The sequence below is a fragment of the Physcomitrium patens genome, chromosome 16 (assembly GCF_059467195.1).
Source record: "Physcomitrium patens ecotype Gransden chromosome 16, ASM5946719v1, whole genome shotgun sequence".
Taxonomy (NCBI): domain Eukaryota; kingdom Viridiplantae; phylum Streptophyta; class Bryopsida; order Funariales; family Funariaceae; genus Physcomitrium; species Physcomitrium patens.
Genome location: NC_143425.1, coordinates 16,072,730 through 16,092,986, shown reverse-complemented (window position 1 = coordinate 16,092,986; position 20,257 = coordinate 16,072,730). Strand labels below are relative to the sequence as shown.

At 32.2% G+C, this 20,257-nt stretch overlaps 2 protein-coding genes across 3 annotated transcripts; one reads left to right on the top strand and one right to left on the bottom strand.

Annotated features, from left to right (window-relative positions):
- Positions 1-12,703: 12,703 nt before the first annotated feature.
- On the bottom strand, positions 12,704-17,155 carry LOC112293302 (uncharacterized). 2 transcript variants are annotated; one of them, XR_002972971.3, is made up of 8 exons: positions 16,904-17,155; positions 15,958-16,176; positions 15,609-15,663; positions 15,053-15,393; positions 14,595-14,736; positions 14,257-14,382; positions 13,554-13,992; positions 12,704-13,118 (listed from the first exon to the last, which is right to left on the bottom strand). XR_002972971.3 is itself a non-coding variant. In XM_024542559.3 (8 exons), exons 1-8 carry the CDS (start codon positions 17,007-17,009, stop codon positions 12,989-12,991), a joined length of 1,455 nt encoding a protein of 484 aa, XP_024398327.1. In that variant the 5' UTR covers positions 17,010-17,155; the 3' UTR covers positions 12,704-12,988. The 2 variants fall into 2 exon arrangements, 1 of the variants encoding a protein (XP_024398327.1); XM_024542559.3 differs by having other exon boundaries at positions 13,657-13,992.
- Positions 17,156-17,334: 179 nt separating this feature from the next.
- LOC112293306 (uncharacterized) lies at positions 17,335-19,978 on the top strand. Its single transcript, XM_024542569.3, has 6 exons — positions 17,335-17,656; positions 18,238-18,373; positions 18,641-18,737; positions 18,930-18,992; positions 19,315-19,415; positions 19,555-19,978. The coding sequence occupies exons 1-6, from the start codon at positions 17,434-17,436 to the stop codon at positions 19,733-19,735; spliced, it is 801 nt and encodes a 266-aa protein (XP_024398337.1). The 5' UTR covers positions 17,335-17,433; the 3' UTR covers positions 19,736-19,978.
- Positions 19,979-20,257: the final 279 nt, after the last annotated feature.

Here is a 20,257-nt window from a genome sequence, read left to right as displayed (position 1 = left end):
CTACTTTTAAAGACTTTTCTAGCAAACTAAGTAAGTATTAAATATTAAATATCCAAAAAGTAATATATATATATATATATATATATTTATATGTTTTTATTCTATATTAGAAAATTTATGATTGAGTAATATAGCTTGAATATTTAGCAATGAAAAACTACTTTTTAATAACTTTTCTTATAAAATTAATTTTTTTGTTACATAATATGATTAGATTAAATAATTAATTTAATATTATTAAATTAAAAAATTAAATTTTAAGCATATTTCTAAGATTTCTAATATATATATATATATACATCAAGTATTTAGAAATTTATTATAAATCACTTATAGACAATATAATCATGTAGATTATTTTTAAAGGCATAAAAAGTAATTTATTAGGTCTAGTTGATATTCGTGCATCCAATTTAAGTATGAAAGAAGTAAGATGTGGTTGTAATTATTAAACATGATACCAAATAATATTTTATTAATTTTAGAAAGAAATTATATTATAGTTGAAAAAAATATAATTAATTTAGGTTTATTTTGAAGGTTTTAAATATTTATTAAAATTTTAAATCCAATTTTTAAAATATATTCTTTTAAGTAAAATTTATATAAATCCAAAATTCATTTATTCAATATGAACAATAGAAACTTAACAATCAATAAATTAGAAAATTTAATAAATGAAGAAGCTTTAGAGATAAATATCCTAAAAAAATATTTTAATTTAATAAAAATAAGATGTCATAATTGACATTGAAAATAATAAGAATATTTTAAAAATATTTTTATTTTGTTTGCCATTAGAAAAAACATAATAGATTTTTTAACCACCTATAAAATTTTAGAAAATAAAGATATATTCTTTATTATATATATTCTAAATAAAGATATATTTTAAAATAAAGATATATTCTTTATTAAATATAAAATAAAGATATATTCTTTATTAAATATAAAATAAAGATATATTCTTTATTAAATATTCTTTATAGATTCTTCTATTAAGCTAGAATTTACAAAACATCTAAAATGCATTAAAGAGCTTGATATTAGTCTTCACAATAGTCTATCTTTTACAATTTTGTACTTATAGAAATTGATTTTTATTAGAAAAATTTAAAGGTTGCAATTAGTTGGTAATAAAAATAAGCATATAGAGAAATACAAAATAGTAAAAACATTGCTATAAGTTTTCTTAACAAATGGTCAATTTTTAGAATAAGAAATTTGAAGACAAAAGCACACTAATTTATTTATCTTTTAAAAGAATCCAAGAGGATCTTTGAAGGTATAAATTTTAAAAAATCATTAAATCCAATGGTCTACAATTAATAAGCTCACTATTCTAATTATACTTTTGTGTAAATTTTCAAGAAAGATCATAGAATTTCAAACTTCTTATGAAGCTAAGGCAATTAAAATAAAAAGATGGATCAATTCCAAAGTCCATGCACATTGTATTATCAGAGGTTATTACTTCATTTAGGCTACTATAAGTAAAATGAAACTTTCTTTTGTAACATTGTACAATATGGATTAAATCACAATTACCTAAAATTGATCACTTCAAGTTTTATAGCTAAATTGGTTGAGAATTAGCCTGAAAGTATTAAATAATGATGTTGTAAGTACCATTGATACAATGTTATAATGATAATAATAGCTCTAGTGGCATAATTATATTATTATTACTATTGATATTGAAAGATTAAGATTTTAACAAAATAAATATCAAGTTGTTGTATAAACAAAGATCATTACACATGAGACATTGAATGCTACAAATCAATTTTAAAATATGTAATCTAAATCAATAAAAAATACACAACCAACACAATTTTATGTACCTCCTTTCCTTAGCTAATTAAGAGCTCGTCTAATTAGCTACAACTACAAAATATGCATTGTTGCAAATAAATGTTATAATAATATCATTGCCAAATTGAACACTTTCAAATCAATGTTGTAGCAGGTAGACTACCAAAGTGTGTGATAAATATAGTAGAAGAAATCTTCAATCCTTATCAATAGATGAAGCATGCTTAAAAGCCTTCTTACAATAAAGACAAATTCAAACTTCTGAAGGGAGAATTGAAAGAGGTGGTGTTAAACATACCATATGCCACCAACATTGGCATTGATCATACAAAAGCATGGTAGGAGCTCATTTCATTTTACCACATACAAAACAAAGAAGATTAATTGATACAATTTCCAATTCAAGATGTAAAAAATCAACAATAGATAGATGATAAGGAATACAATTCTTTGAATGCTTTTGACATTCTTCTCTATCCTTGCCTTCCAACAACAAAATACTACTAAAAAATAGCCCATTCCAATCCATGGCAACCTAAAATTCCAATCATGATGGTTGCAATCAAATAATTTATACTTTTATAAACCATGCTTGACAATTTAAACAACACGTTCAGTTAAGAAATTTATCTTAGGATGATTTCTAATCGTGGTATGATAATCAATTAATGCTTTAGTATATATAGCTTCAAATTTCCTAAGGAAATTTCTTCTTTGATCTATTAAGGCTTCAGCATGTATTCCAAAACATGCTAGTACACAATCAAAATAAATCATAACTATCAATTCTAAAGAATTTTGTGGTAAAGCAACAAGTTCAATGTACTTGCTAAAATTCTCTACCATTACCAACACATATTCAATTGTATGTGAAATAACAACAATTTGACCGACAAAGTCTAAAGTCCAAGGCAACTCAAATCCATAATATATAAAGGCTTTAATTGATGTGATAAGGTATTGAAGCTTGATTTAATCAGATCACATACTTCACATTGAAAAACATATATCATCACTTGTTGATACATACTACTCTACGAATATTATTTGCACAATATAGAATGTATTTTAAGTACTCCAAAATATCTAAGTTCTTTATATACTTGCCATATCAAGGAGGATCTTTGATTTAGCTTTAAAACTATGTGCCTAATTCCATTAGGCCACATCCAAATTAGGAAATTATTTTTTCAATAAAACCTTATTATTGAGTAACTAATCATATTTCTTTTCATATTAGAAATAGTTAAAGAAAATATTCTTTGTTGAAGCTTATACAAGATTATAAGATCTTCCTGTATCTTGAGAATTATTTATTTTTCATCCAATTTCTCATCTGAATTTTAATCAAGAATCATAATTATAGAATTTAACATCAAAATCAAGTATGTTGTTGCATACCATCTAATAATTACTTTTCTATTGCAATCTCCATGCCACCAAGCTCCGATTAAGTCTTCTTTTGAAAGACTTGGATTATAAGAAAGTTCGTTGGTATTCAAAATAATAATGCATGCTCAATATACAATCTCAAAGTTGTATTCTTGAAGCAACAAAGCCCATCTTCAAGCTTATCAATAAGCTTGTCTACCTCCATTAGAAACTTCAAAGGTTGATGGTCAATTACTAATATAAATTGTTGACTATACAAGTTAGGTAGGAAGTAAGCAATGGCTTAAACTATTGCTAAAGCTTTTCCTTTACAAAATAAGTAATTAGCCTCTATATTGTTATTGCTTCTAGAAGCAAATGCAATGATATATTTCCATCCTTTATCATCTTTTTGTGTTAAGACCCTTCCTAGTCCTATTGCACTTCAATCCGTGTATAGTTGAAAAGGTCTAATGGCATTTGGATGTCAAAGTACTAGAATTGAATCCAAATTTTGCTTAAATGTATCAAATACATGTTATTGCTTATGCGTCCAAGTCCATAGTTGATCCTTGCCTATGAAAATTATCAAAGACTTTATAATTAAGCTAAAGTTTTTAACAAATCTTTGGTAGTAGTTTGCCACTGCTAGAAAAGCCTAAAGTTGTGAAACATCACTTAATGCTGAAATTTTCTACAAAGAATCTATCATTACTTATTATACACCAAGACCTCTTGGAATAATCATATGATTCAAGTAAGGCAATTTTTCATATAAAAATTTACACTTGTTATGAAACAAGTATAATTCTTATTGTTATAATTATTTAAACACTACTTACAAATGTATAATGTGGTCTTGTAGGTTGCTATTAAAAATAAAAACGTCATCAATGTAGCATCTAATAAATGACAAATTAGATAAAATCCAGTCCATCTCTTGTTGAAAATCAGCTAGTGCATTTTTAAGACCAAATGAAAGAAGCTTTCAATGATAGAGTTGATCTTTGCCATTTTAATCAATTCTCCATAATATTGTCTTTACCTTGTATTCAATAAGTAATAGCAACTAGTGATAACTAGATCTTAAATTCAAAGTATTGAATAATTGGAACAATCCTACTATTTCAAATAATTCTTTTGGCATTGATATTAGATATTAATCAAACTTTGTCTTATAATTAATTGGATGGTAGTCTTTACACATCTGATTTTTTATCTATTTGCCAAAAACATCCTTTTTTAAAGGCATAATTGTAGCACAAGCATATTTATCATTAAAAAACTCAATCAAGTCTATAGCCAATAATTCTTGATAATAAGTTTAGATATCACCTTTCTCTAAGGCACTATACTTGTAAGATCGTCAAAAGATTGGGTGGTCATCTTCCAATTGGATATGAATAGATTTGCATCTATATTCTTCAAGATCTTGAAGGCTAAAGACAAAACAATTGCCATACCAAAAAATAAAAACTTATATCTTTTATACTTCAACATCATTAAGATGTGTCTTTATGTCCAATAGCCAATAATTAAACTTTGTAGTCTTTCTTTTCACCAATGGAGCACTACTACATGCCAATACAACCTTTAATTCCTAATTTGTTGAAGAAACAACTCTTAGGACTCCAACATCTCAACTTGTAGCCAAATGAGGGACTTCATCACCATAATGTTTGTATGAATTGACAATGTTGGTAGAATATGAAATGCCTTTTAAAAAAAAATTCCATAAAAGAATCTTGTGAACATTTTTTTTTCTAAGACTTTAATCAAAGAAGAAAGAGTCATTGAACTTATAGCTCATCAATTGTATACTACTTTAAGTAAAGAAGTGACTCAAATTCCTCAATCTAAGTAAGTTCAAGTTCTACTACCTTTTGACTATTCTTCTTTGAACTTAGAGTATTAACATGGTCATAAAAATACTTTTGAACAGCAGAGAATGTGCCAAAAATCTATACTAATGTATTAAGGTCCATAGATTGGTTTAAGAAAAAACAATGTTATCCCTCAGTGATATCATAAGCAACTTAGGTTCTAGTTAAGAAGGCCATAATATGCTCTTTTTATTGGCATTAGATTCTTTATAAGTTTAAAAATTAACATCTTAAATTATATTAAGTCTGTATGCTTAAAATAAAAATGATGTTAGAAATATTATAAAGCTAAAAAATATACTATAAGATGCACCCACCTTATTAATTAAGATAAGAAAAGGTTCATCAGTCTTAATAATAATAATAATAATAATAATAATAAAAAAAAAAAACTTAGCTAGCATCAAAAATATCATCAACATGGTATCCAAGAGGTCATTTAATTTTAGAAATTACTTTTGTAAGAACCTGAGAAAAGGCCATGTTGATTCAAATCAAACAAGGTCAATGAATATGGGAGCCCTAAGTTGTAGCATCTATAAAGGTTCGAAGATCAAGGAATTGGTTCACATATTGATTAGACTCCAATACTTATATTTGAATGTCATTCAATAGAAGTACATTTTCAAAAATATACCCATGTAATGTGATTTGATGCTTAAACCACCATTGTATAAGCTACATCAAATTTGTAAATAAACTAGACCAAAGGTCATCAAACCTTTGACTTGATCTAGCATGTGAATGACTTTGAAAAAGACATCCAACAATCAATAAGTCAGTATTGCTTAATTTTCTCAAATCCTCATTACTAATGATAGTGACATCTTGAACGAATTAGATAAAATTACCAAGAATGGCAAAAGATTATAATTCCATAGGATACAAAATCAACAACCTTTAGAGATGATATTGGGCGGCTTAGTTAGGTGCAATTCTACTATCCACTTTAATGTACCATCTAATAGTATGACTAGTGTCTACTATTGCCAAACCTATACTAATGCTTGCAAAGAGTTCTACAAGAATAATACCCTTATTTGGTGGATGCCAAGGAATAAGTTAAGCAAAGCTAGGTAATAAATAAGAATTTGGTATCTTTAATATATCCAATGAAGATACAATCTCTTAACATTTGTGGAAAAGTTCTACATGTATTTTCTATAAAGGAGATAGATCCTTTGAATGTCTTATATGAATTTTTAAAAATGGTGGATTATTTGGTTCTATGGAATTGAATATAAATACTAATGTCTCTCTTAATAGAACTGATCTATAAGACAAATTAGATGCCAATATATTACAATCAAATAAGGTTTTTTCTAACATAATTATGGCAGTTGCTGCAAATGTGATTGAAATGAATTCTTTCTTTCTATTACCAATAGACCACCTTATCTAAACTAAAAAAAATAAATAAAGTGCTTTTTGATCAACTAAAATATCATAGTTGATAGCCTTAATCATTATACACTTTAGAAATAAGTGCAATTAAAGTGCTATGGATCTAGTATGAAATATCAATTGCAATGGTTACTTGATATAGTTGGTAGCTCTTTCCATTGTCATATTACGTGACTTCTTGCTTGAGAATGTATTGAGCACCTAGCTATGAGAGATAAGTAGAAATGCAACAATAATTCTATCAAGTCTAATAGAATCTTTAATAAATTTTAAGTAAATCTTAATAATCCTAATGAAGCTTTAACCAATTCAAAATAAATTTAAAAGAAGTTACAAAATAAACACAAAAAGTCCTAAATTAACCTCAAAGAAAATTTAAAAAGAAATCTTAAAGAAATATAAAAATAAACCTTTAAAGAAATAACAATAAATTTTAATAAATACTAAAAATAAAAAAATTAAAGAAAAAATAAAGAATTCTAAAGAAATATTAAAAATAGATATCACAATTAAATCCTAATTAAATCCTAATTTAATCCTAACTAAAATCTTTTTAAATTTTAATCAAATTCTAGATCAAATTCTAATGAAATCCTAATTAAATCCTAAATCCTAGATCAACTTTAATAAATCTTAATAAAATCCTAATAAAATCTTAAATTCTAAATCAATTTTAATGAATCTTGCTGAAATCTTAGAAAAATCCTAGACAAATCTTAATCAATTTTTAATCAAATCCTAATTATATCATAATTAAATCTTAATCAAATCCAAACAAAATCCTAAATCCTAATCAAATCTTAGATCCTAAATCAATATTAATCAATCTTTAATCAAATTCTAAATCTTAATCAAAATTCTTAATAATCTCATAGCAAATTAAAAATTAAATAACAAAGCATTGAATTATTGATTTTCACTCAAACTTTGTACACCTTCTAAAAATTAAGTAAACAATAAGAATAAGTTTTTTGAAGAAGATTGCTTATAGTAAATAGATGATAAATCCTAAAATCTGCTCGAGTATTGGATAGCCTTCTTCTCCAATCTTGATTCCAATCTCTTTATGCCAAAATCTCTTAATTCTATTATTAAATACCTCTTAAAATTTATATATATATATTGAAAATTAAGTCTACTACCTATATACAAAAAATTCATTTCAATCCAACTAGCAAACTGCTAAAGATCTTAAAAATCCTCGGTAAGCTTCAAAATCCCATTTCTAAGACTTCAATCCACTTGAACTTCAATAACCATTAATCTAACTATTCAATTATTCTAAAATTTATAGAATTCAATAAAAATAACTATAATCACAAATCCACAAGTTATTATTTTTAGATCTACAACCAAATTCAAAAAATTCTTTAAAATATAAATATTTTTATTATTTCATAAAATTAGATTCACTAAATACAACCCTGACTTCGTAAGCTCTTATAAAGTCATTACTAATTCAAATTGCCCAAAACTAGTACTCAAAGAAATCCTATGAAATATTTTCTCAAATTTCACTCTTTTTTTGCAAAAGAATCCTAAAGTTGCCATAGGTGCATGGTTTTGTGCTTTAAGGTCTGATTTTGATCCAGGTTGACAACCAGTCCTGTTTGGATATCAAATTTTGGTAACTTGAAGTAAGTTTGCTTTAACCTGTTTTCAACTTTCTTTTAAATATGTCAATATCAATTTCTTATTTTTTTTACTTTGGTTTAATTCATTTATGCCTCTACAAAGTAAATAAAAGTCTTTTCTATAAAACACAACATTGAGACTATATTTTTTACTAATTTTTTATAATTTATTATTATTTTCTATTACATCTTTATACTAGGCTCTTTTGTAATAACATCCATTTTATTTTTATTTTTTACCATATAGTCGTGTTACAACATGACATCGTACTTCTTACTAAAGTAATAATAGTAAAAGAACAAGGCTCTAAGTCTATAGGAATAAGATCTAATTTTGCTAATCATAACTAATTAAGCCTTAGAATCCATCATAATTTAAGAAGGTTTGACACAAGTAATATTGCCGCCAATATGGCTAAAAATAAGTACATTATTATCATTGATTAACCATAAAACTCCTAGATACAAGTTTTGATGTTCTTAAGTAGGTCTCATAGTAATGTCAAATAAAATGCCTATTTCTTTCTAATATTTTATTAGCTTATTGAAAGATCCCTATTAATTTAAATTTTGGAGTTAATAAATCAATACTAAAAAATATAGACATGTTTAATACTTTGTAAGCCAAAGTATGTATTGTGTCTTTAATACTAGTATTTCTATTTGATATTGAAGTTAAAGTAGAAGGTTGTACTATAGAATTAACATCTACAAGGCCAAATGATAAAAGAAATTACACATGAATATTAGAATCTTGATGATTGTTTGAATGGCTAAATAAAGTTTTTGATGTATCACTTCTTATAGGTACCATATTTTTAGCCGTTGTTTATATACATGTGATAGCTACAACTACAATTTATCATGATACACCAAACATTTAATTTTCCAAAAAAGATGAACTTGTTCTATTTCTAGAATTTAGATAAGATCTAATAACTTAGCGTAATGAAACCATATTGTTGAATCTTTTCTCTAACTTGGTAATTTTAGCATATAAGACTTTTTTCTTATCTAAAGTAATTTGCTTGTGTTAATATAATATGAAGCAATTATCTTCATTATAGTTAAGTTTTCTACAATGAATGTACTTCAATTGCTTCTTTTTAGAATTATCTCCTATTGTAGACATTTCTACTTTTGTCTTACGCTTCTCCATATGTAAGGTCTTTTTCTTCTTAGGACATTTGGTATCATTTTTTATATGACCAGATTCACCATACTTCCAATAATACATAGTCCATTGAGGTTGAATTTTTATTAAGCTACTTGTAGCAATTGCAATGTTCTTAAATCTAAATAAATTCATCATTCAAATTACCATGTCAATAGCATCATATTGACAAAATGTCCTATTGCATTTTTCAATGTCAACAAATAATTGTATCAATATTGCTTTGTTGTCATAATTAAAAATAATTCTTGATGAGGCTAAATCTAAGAATTTTTTTTCAATCTTAGATAAGAAGATGTTAACAAGTTGACTTTTAGCAAATATACCTCTTGATTCCAGTGTAAATAAAGCCAAATAAGTATACATGGTATATGAAGTATCTTTCTTTTCATGTCAAAAGTCTTGAATGTGTTGCATTTGATCACATCTAAAATTTCCATACTTATATTCTAAGTATTTAATAAATATTTGGAGAGGCTCAAATAATGGTGGCTCTTCCATTGCAGATAGAGCCACCATTATTATTTGAACCATTTGTGACAAAATAAATAAAATATTGGCTAAAGAAGTAGCTATTCTTTTTCTTTTGGTATCTTCTAAATATGTACCAACTTCTCTTTGGATTAGATCTTCTTCTTTCATTTTTGGCATTAGATTTGAGATAGTATCCTCCTTAAGAGCTTAAATAAGCTCTATTTGTACTTTTTAGTAACATTCCACTTCCTGCAACTCAAGTGAATATTCTTCATTCTAATTTTCTTAAATTTGGAGTGTGTCTTATTCCAAGTATTGTAGTAATAGCTCAAAGGCATATTACTCATTAAAAGTAGTAGATCTTTGATGTTTTTTTTTTTTTTTTTTTTTTTTTTTAATCCATGTTTGAAATTTGAGCTTCTAATTTAGTAAAGAAATGCCTCTAGCTCTTTTTGAGAATAGATCTTTGACCATGCTGTGAAGATTGTCCTCTATCTTGTACAATGTATCCACCCTTAAGATTCAAAGCCTCCTAGTGGTATTCAATGTTGAAACAAGCTGAAAAGTCTTATGAATATTCATTGCTTGTCCAAAATCTTTGATGTGTATGCTATCTAAGTAGTCTAATAGAAGAGATCAATGATATTGACTCCTAGTATGTACCATAAAAGCATCTTCTTAGATACTTGCAACTATCTAAAAGCTAAATGAGAAACTTATGCTTAAAAAATGTCACTTTAAAACCCCAAATGATCTCCAATATAAAAACTAAGAATGCCAATGGATTCTTTGGACTCCTTCCACATAAAATTAACTCAAAAATGATCAAATTTGGACTCCATATATACTTGGAATGAGCTTCTAAAATTGGCACTTAAGAATTTTGAATAATGTATGTCATTTTCTATTTTCTATTTTTATTTATTTTAAATCCTATGACCATACAATGAGCTTATTAGTGTGGTCCTATGATCGTATAGCTCTACAATTGAAGGCCCTTTAATTGCAAATGTTTGTGACTATGCAAGAGCTTGTAGCCATGGTATCTATAATCATAGTAAGACCTTTCACCATACAGATCCTAACATCGCACAATACAATTTGCATGACATTTGCATAATAATTTGTGTACACAAAGAGAATTTTACAAAAGTAGAGTATATATAGCCTTGTGTTCCTCTAGTCTTAGATTATAAGTGGCACACATCTCAATAGACAACAAAACAAATTTAAAAATTAAAAATCTTCAAACATGAGCTAGACTTGCCCTTAATGATGCTTCTAATCTAGTCCATGCCTCTATGCATTGAAATTCCAACATTCTAGACTCAATTTGTGTGGTCTTATTCCTTTGCACCATGATTAAGAATCAAACCTACTCTGCTACACCATGTTGCACTATCCTTTGCAATAAGCTCTGTACCTTGATGTCCGTTCTGTTGCTCCGTTCTAGCATTCTAGTACTACATAATATTATAACTTACACTCAAGCAATCTTCTTGTATAACCTTTCAATGCAACCTTCATTGTATTCCATCACTATACAATATACTATTCTTGACAATATCCAATACTACAATAGTACTATAGTATAATAGAAAAACAAAAACAAAACAAGAATGTCCAAAAAACAATAAAAAAAATAAAAAAATAAAAAATTTTATTTTATTTTTACTCTACTCTACTCTATTCTAATTTGTAATATGATAAATTGAAAAAAATGAGACATTCATAAGTTCTCTCTCTTTCAAAAATCATTCATAAGACTTAACTTGACAAGAATGTCAAGTTAAGAGTTTTTTTCCACCTAAATATTCAAATTATAGTTGATATTAACAAATTCAACTCACAGAAAAAGTTTTAATGGATGAAAAACCACTAAACCAACTGAACTACATACATTTGATGGAATTTGATATCCAATCCTATAACATATAACAAAGCTAGTACTAAATGAATTAAAATCCTAATAGTTCCTTGTACAAGAATATTTCAAAAAATCCTAAATCCTTTATATTATCTAAGTATTTATAAATATTATTCTATTTAAAAATAAATAAATAAATCCAAATTCTTAATCCTATACCTTTCATACCACCATCCTAAATTCTTCTAACAATTGGCTATCCATTAATAACTTGCTTACAAAATTTGAAAAAACAATCCAAACATCTATATTTATAGATAAGTATGGATGACAAACAAAAGAAATAAACCATCTAAGTACAAATTAGGCACTATTTTGCAAAATCAACAAATAAAAAGTTTAGTAATTTTAGTTTTTATGTTATGAGATTATTCTAATAATTATAATATATACTAGTGAAAGTATAAGTTTGTATAGGTTTATACTTTCAAACACACTTTTAGATGTAAAAAATTTAACCTTAGATTATAACAAATATAGGTAAGTATCACAAATTAAAAACAATTCTAAATTGTTAGCAAATATATATATATATATATATATATACAAGCTTATTCCTATATTGTTTTGTAGGCATTATAAAAACATTAGCTTTAGTAGTGTAAATCTATTTCTTAATTGTTTACACATATGTTGTCAAATAATAAAGTTAAAATACAAAATTAAAATTATCTGCTCATCCATAATAACATAATTAAAAATAATTTTAAAAAAATAGAAAAATAATCAATTTTATATTTTGCAAGTTGGAACATTTCTCTATAATTCACAAAAACATCCTTGAATAAGTAGGAATGAAAATCAATGACAGTAATGCAAAAAAAAACCTATCAGTTCGTAAGTACATGTTCTATTCTCAACCTTGTCAATTGACATTAGAAACATGATAATTAATTTAGAAAAATATTTACAGTAACAGTACAATTTCAAATTTATCATAATTGACGAAATAGATTTTAAAGCAAACAACTAACAGCTACATTTTAGAGTTTATTGCAAATGGTTCCATGAAAAAAAGAGGTGTCTGAAAGGGGTATTTTCATTCAAATGTGCATACAGATGAGCTTCTTTATAATTAGAATATTTCATTCCATCGAAGCACACAAGGCCTCGAAACTCAACCTAATCGATATAAGCAAAAAATCCAAAATACCAAACATACTTCACTACTGCCCCCTCGATGGTGGCCTTTATACTGCACAGCTGCCTATATGTCTCTCTTTGTTATATTTATTCACTCGTACAAAAACACACACACAAACACAGCAGAGCTAACTTACAGTAACCAACATTGTTTTACAGGGAATTAAATACGAATTATAAACTGCCGAGAGTGCCGAGGTTTTTGCTGTTGAGTCACCTTCCACAGTAACGCCAGCCCAACTGACAGCGTGAGAGCGACCCCTGCACCCAACAGTGCTCCTGGCCCCACAGGCCTGACAAACCGCTTCCACAATGTCAGATTACTCGGCGTAACTTAAGCATCATGCAAATCAATTAATCATGCTGAATACAACGAGCAACAGCTGCCTTAAATAATAAAATTATTTAATAGCAATGTTGGGTTTCGAACCAGTATCCTAATTTTGCTGGCAGATCTGCCATCCTTTACTTGGTTCTATACACTTAAAATTCTGTACCTTTACAAACATGCTTTTAACATACAGTGAACGTGGCATTGTACCTGATACGTGCACTAACTGCAACCAAGGTGTCATACCAAGCAAGCTATACCTTTCAGTGCCTGTATTGTGCTAATGAATGGAGTCTGCGATGCCTAGAAAGCAGATCATTACTGCTGTCACCTGATAATTTACCAGTTTCTCTCAAGTCAACCACATTGTGATCATACAGCATCACATCCATAGTACCTGAGAACACACAGCTACAGACCAAGAGAAGTGGGTGGGTTTGAGGCACGGATGTCACAAGATGGAGCATAAAGTTCCAAGACCACAAAGCCCCCAGCAGCACCTGTCAGGATAATCCTTGAGGTAGATATGCTTCTCCACGCCGACAATATGGAACTTGAAGGAGCCTCGGCCCTGGCCCACAGAGACGCGCGTCACAGGAATCATATGAACTTGATGTCGCTCAGAAATGACGCGGGCTGTCGGTGGAACAGGAATCCTCTCCGCAATGACATTAGATGAGAGCCTTGTGAGAACGAGGGAGTTGGGGAAGCTCACGGGCTGACATTGGTACGACTCGCTGCTGTACAGTTGAATTCCTTTGGCTTCATGGAATACATCATCAGGCACCAAACTTGCATTGATTGATGTGCTGATCTTCTTGGATATCAGAGTTGACCTGTATTTCCCAGGGGTAAGTTTAAATGGAGCAATTCAATCCAACCTTCAGAAGCAGTTTCAAAACAATGAATCAATTTACAGAGGCGTTCCTAAAGCGCAATATTAAACCTCAGAAGAGATACAATAGGCGAATAGCATGTGTGAACATGTACAAAAACGACGCTGATATGGATACCAACTGCAACCTTTACAACACTACTTAAATCACACTGTTCTTATCTCTGGACGTTTAATAAAGCGTGAAAAGTTCCCAGGGCTTTACCACTTAACATTCAATTGCTTTTCCTCCAGCAATGCACCTGATCCCTGACATTTGCCACATTGGATGCGGCCTCTAGAATTGCATTGTGCGCATGGCAACCTCCCTTTACCTCTACACTGTTCACAGCTGCAATACGACAAAGATTGAGAGATTCTGACTACGCGGCGTCCAATCTTAATGTAATAGAAAGTACGATTACTAGACACGCAATCCCGAGCTACAAACTTTGAGCATTGGTGACACAAGCAATACAAGAAATCAACATGGATTACTTATGCTCCGCCCCAATACTGCGTGTTGCCAGACAGAAGAAAACAAATTCTTGAGTAAACACTAACTTGGTATCAGAGCCGTCCTGATGAGCAAGAAGGCCACGGCCATGGCATTTTGAACACTCAGTAGTCACGCCATGTACACAAGAATCGAGGTCCTTGTTTGGATTGCACCGAGGGCAGGAAACTTCCTTTCGACCAGAACAGTCTACAACATACCGGGTGGCATGATATGAGGAAGTGAAATAATGAATCACCAAAAGACCAAAGCCTGGCACGTATCTTGATACGTGGCCCATGATTACACACTCTACGAGGCAAGAGGCACAATTCACTAAGGCGATTGTGCTGAGGGTTCCGCGATCACAATTAGTCAAGCTTTGGTGATAGCGATTACAAATTTGAAAAAGGAGTATGTGCAAAGCAACAAGTTGATAGTGTAATTGTGAATTTAATCGAATAATAACCTTCTTAGCTGTCATTGGCTTAATTAGCACAACCACGTGTAAGTGTCTGAATCATACCTCCACATGGTTGTACTAATACCGAAGAGGGAATTTTCTGATGAACCATTTTACTTGTGGTGAACAACAAAGGAAACTCATGTCTCATATCTATTTCCCACGGGCCTGGCACATGTTTACTTGAATTGTCCTGAACAGGACCTCCAGTGTAAGGCTTGACCAGTCTCTCCACATCTCGTTCCTCAATGAAGGTCTCGAGGGTTCCAACATACACGTTACAGTCTTCAATCTTGCTGATTACCCATTCGTTTGCTGGCCGCCCACCCCAACAACCCTGCTTCTCCACATAGGCCGTCAAGATCTCTCGAATTTCCTCCTCTGTAACGTGGCTCTGCTCACGGCTTCACCAACATACATTAAATAACAGATTAATACTCCTAATTTGAGCATAAAGGTCAGAGGACAGTATGTTTCCAAGGGACACAACTACCTTGGCATTGGCATGGAAAAACCTCTCTGTCACACATCCTTCAAAGCTGCAAGTTTTCACCAAATCTCAACACTATGAACCTAGTTTCAATACCCTGTCAGAGTTAAATTTTGAGAATGCTCTTACATGGGCGCTGCTCCTGCATTTGATTGACTATCTTGCGTGGCGCTTGGTTGGGAAACTGCAACAAAAAGCAGTTTCATGTACATGTACTCCAAATCAATTTCAACATGATGAGTTTCCGACAACTACAAAGGAACTTCTTGATATTTGAAAATATCTATCAAATGGCAAAAGTATGACTATAATACCCAATGATATGGGACTTATGATAATGGCTGGACCGAACAAAATCGCCAAGGTTAATTCATGTGAACAGAAACAAATACCATCTGTCAACATTCTTCTTTTTAGTTCAAAAACAGAATCTATTTCGATAAATGAGTGAAGAGATAAGTGGAGACCACGAACAAACCTTGAGGAGGCTGCACATCCCTTTGTGACGAAACTTCAGGATCAAGCAATGCGCCATAGATCCATTGCGGATAAGGATCTTGACTAGCAGCCTCGCGAATCTCGTTAACTGTGGCCAATGAAGCAGTCTCCATTGATGGCACGCTGGGAAGAATAGGATTCGCTCCCGATGAAGTATATTGCCCCTCGGCCCATTCACTTAAATGCCCCTCCCCTTCCTCTGCAATTCAAGGTTCAAATTATAAAATAAACTGAGAAAGCTACTTATGTATACATACTAACATTTGGTATTACTCTAAAGATTAGCATTGTAGCAGCCAGCATCAAGGTAGCTAAATACCAGAATACGGACACTTGTATTTCCAGGTTTTCAGAATATCTCCCATTTTCATAAGCATGTGGGATGTTCTAGAACTCTAACATAAATACTAATCCAATCAATACACGTGACTGTAATCATACAACCTGTTCTCTTACAGACTGCATACTTAACTGGATCTAATTCCTTTCCATCAACTCTAAACAAAAGTGGAACAAAGAATCCAGCACCAAATTTCGAAATTCATACAAGCATGACCTGAGCACATCGAGAAACGCAACCAATCAAAATACTTACTCTAGTTACCAGCGAAATTCTGAGCAAATACTTACTCGACAGACTTCACTAATCACCACGTAGATGAGTTGTGACCTAGTTGAAAACTTATTCTAATTGAAGGAAAAATCTCTTTGACTAGAAGCACCAAATATACGTTTCAACATGTTCTGAACATAATCTTTCACATACTCCGATAAAGAGAAGTCTGCACACCTCCCCAACCTTCAAGGACAAAAAAGAATAAAAAATAAGAAATAACTAAAAGAAAAGGAGAACGTCGCGTCAAATTTGAATCCAGACCCAAAAATCAAGGCCAAAATTGAAGGCTTGAAGAAGAGTGAATGCTTACGCGACGAACTGTCTGGGCGAAACGCAGAAGACAGAGCTGGGGAGTACAGCGGAGGGTACTGCACTCCTTGCAGAAGCGGCTCCGTATCCACTCCACTTGAATCCATCGCAGCAAAGATTACGCACAAATCCTTCGATCTCCTCACGGAACTCCTACTACGATAGCTCTGCACTGCAATTCGCCTCGTAATTCGGAGTTCGCAATTCACAGACTATGAATTGCGCAGCTCAACCCTCGACGACGCGCTATTGCCGACAGGATTGTGAGGAAGAGGAGGAGGACGACGACGACGTGGTAGAGAGTTGAACGAAGATCATTCATCAGAATATTCGCAGCAGAGCCATGGATGAAGGTGCTCTAGGTGCGTCGACGGTGGTTCGGCCCCGCCTTCATGTTCGCGAACTGCCTCGGCACATTTCACTCTGCACACCGTGCTTCTACCGCAGCCCCATCCCCTTATGCAGACATCGTCGAGTTGGGTTTTGTTTGGTGGATCGGGAAGTTTCGAGGATTATTGAGTTTCATTCACCATGCAGGCCCTGGTGCGGTTAGCTAGGAGGACAAACCTGTTGCAGGCACGTCCGTGCTTCCAGCAAGGTCTCGTCACGCGGTCGTGTTCTCAGGATGAACAAGGAGAAGGTTCAGGTCTTGGAACTGTTGGGGGCAATGCTGGATTAGAGGGTGTTGCCGTGGGAACTCCTTCGATCGGTGGAACCCTTGGAGCTGCTACCTCTGCTGGGAACACGAACTCCAGTATGTTTGATTATACCTTTGAGTTTAGGTGACTTGGAGTGGAGCTGCATCCATTTTGACATTATGCTCTTCATCTCTTCTTGTAGAGCGTGTTATGGTGAAGGGTGTCAGTATTAGGAGGTTTTTAATCATCGAGGATCACGTGAGGTTTGATTCTAGGGTTACCTGGCGTTGCGGGTTATACACGCAAACACACACTGCTTGTGATCCAGGAACCGTTTTGGAAAGAATATATGATCGATATATACACGTATGATCTCACTGTTTTCAGCGCAATAGGTTTTTGGTGAACAGAACGTACGGTGGCTAAGACCAAGGAGCAGAGTTTCGAATTCTGGGTTTAGGGTTTTAGGTTTTTAGTGTAGAGGAAAATTAGAACTATGGTTCCACGCAAGCAATGTTGTGTATATAGATGTATTCTCTACCGTTATTTCTCTTCACATCTCTTAATAATCCCCGTCTTCAGTAAGAGGGATTGTCATCTCCTTCCAAACACTTCCAAACTACTTATTTGAATACATATGGTGATCTTTCAAATGTGTCGATTTAACGGCTGTAACTCTGGATGATCTTGTGGACAGATAAGATATTTGCGCGGTTGTCAAATTGCCCGAAGTACGCATTCAAGTCAGACGTTCTGGCGTACTTTGAAGGCTGCAACTTGCAACCACACCAACTGGTGACTATCTACGATGAAAAGTACCGTCAGAGATTCATGTAAGTTTCTGGAGTTGCTATTATGCGATAAACTTTTTCCACTTGAATTTGGAAGCTTAGGTGCTTTGCTCTATATCGTGCAGCCTGATTTTGTGGTGATTGCCTACATGTATTTTTCTCTTTGAGTGGCATCGAGTCATTTTCTTAGGGCATCTATGACTATGGAAGTGGTATGCAGTGGTCTAGTCTTTGGGACATTGGAGCTTGCACCGACACACTTGTGGCAGAGATTTAGTCATTCTTAATGAGAATTGATTTTGTTTCCAGACAATTGGAGTTCGATAGTATGGAGAGTTTCCGGCAAGCACAACGAACCATTGTACGAAAGGGTCGCTTGGGTGGCCGTTATTTGAAGCTAGACTTGGTGAGTACTACACTTTTTACTAATTCTTCTTCCTTCAGTTCATAAGTTCATTTAGAATTTACAATAATTTTTCCACCTTTAGACGTATATCAGTACGCCTCGTCTTATGTTTGTAAATGAGATATCTAATATATCAGGTTGAAGCAATTCAGTTGCATCGTCATTAAGCCACTTGTTTGAGAATCATTTTAGGAAGCTCGGAGGTACGACAATGACGATATTCACAACGTAGTGAAAGATTTCAGGGGGCAATCTGTAAGTTCCTATTGTTTTCGCCTTGAAGTGTATTTTGACGTAAACCTTCATGACGTGCAACATATGCGTGTAAGAAAGAGATTCTTGATCTGTAGAAATCATGATCGAACAAGCTGTGCGATTTCTTATTTGTGCTCGACCAATTAAATTTTAATCAACTTCTAATGCCTGATTGACATGGCTGAATTCAAATTCTTTGCTGTTCTTGAGAACTCCAGTTCGATAACGAATGACTTAACTGCTGATGAATTAGTGGTTCTGGTGATTGGCACTTATCACTGGTGCATAGCACTAACTAACTGGCTGGATTGGCCCGCAACAGCTGCTAATGATGCAGGTACCCACAGAAGCCACTGTGGAGGATGTTGAGCGCTTCTTCCAAGGCTACAACCTATCATCGTTCTCTACAAGGTTTTTGAGGGTGTAAGTATTTGTCGTCATTTATGCTGTTTTCTTACTCCCTTTTTCTCTCCTCCACCCTTTCACTTGGTTTCTTAGTCCTTCCTTGCATAGTACTTAAAGAAGTCTTGGCCACTCGTTAAGTAAGTGTTATTGTGAGCAGACAAAAGGACATTCCAGCTTACGCTGGCCGGAAGGTTAACTTAAATCCAAATTCTCCGGCGAACATTGAACGGCGTGCACTAGTCAAATTCTCTTCACCTCTGGAAGCTTTCCGTGCTTTGCGCGCAAAGCATGGGCAATTTTGCCTAAACAAAAGCATAGACTTACGGTTTGTTCAATAAAACCATGAGGGATCTTGTTTTGGTTCTCCAGTGTTGGAGCATAGCCAGGAGTTAGGAAGCACTGTGACTAGGTTCTACTGCTTGGAGAGTAATCCGATTTTACCACAAATATTCAAGGATGATGTTAGATGCGATGATTTTGGAGCCATAGTGGCGTATAAGCCTAGATTGTGGTAAATAATCACTCCAGGATCTCTTGTTGAAGAATTGATTTAAACAATTGTGGCCAACATATACTTTCTATGCCTTGACCGTTGTCTTTTTCTTTTTTTCTTTTTTTCTTTTTTTTTTCTCTCTTCACAATTCCAATAGACGATACGACTTTGGGGAGAGCTGATGAATTTGTTCCTTGTTCAGTATAGTACTCACTTGCAGTCATTATGAGGTCGTTAACAAACTGGCCATAAATGCATACTTGGGCCACTTTCAAATCTTCGATAGCCTCGCCCTCAAATCCAGTGGGTGGCATTAACGTTAACACAGACTCTCAGAAGATTTGGGCAGTGAAACTGAGGACTAACC

Coding starts and splice junctions, on each gene's coding strand:
- LOC112293306 (XM_024542569.3), top strand. CDS start 17,434: ATGCAGGCCCTGGTGCGGTTAGCTAGGAGGACAAACCTGTTGCAGGCA. Junction 17,657..18,237: donor TGCTGGGAACACGAACTCCA/GTATGTTTGATT, acceptor TCTTGTGGACAG/ATAAGATATTTGCGCGGTTG. Junction 18,738..18,929: donor GTTATTTGAAGCTAGACTTG/GTGAGTACTACA, acceptor GAATCATTTTAG/GAAGCTCGGAGGTACGACAA.
- LOC112293302 (XM_024542559.3), bottom strand. CDS start 17,009: ATGGATTCAAGTGGAGTGGATACGGAGCCGCTTCTGCAAGGAGTGCAG. Junction 14,737..15,052: donor ATTAGTACAACCATGTGGAG/GTATGATTCAGA, acceptor GGTATGTTGTAG/ACTGTTCTGGTCGAAAGGAA. Junction 14,383..14,594: donor CAGGACGGCTCTGATACCAA/GTTAGTGTTTAC, acceptor GTCGTATTGCAG/CTGTGAACAGTGTAGAGGTA.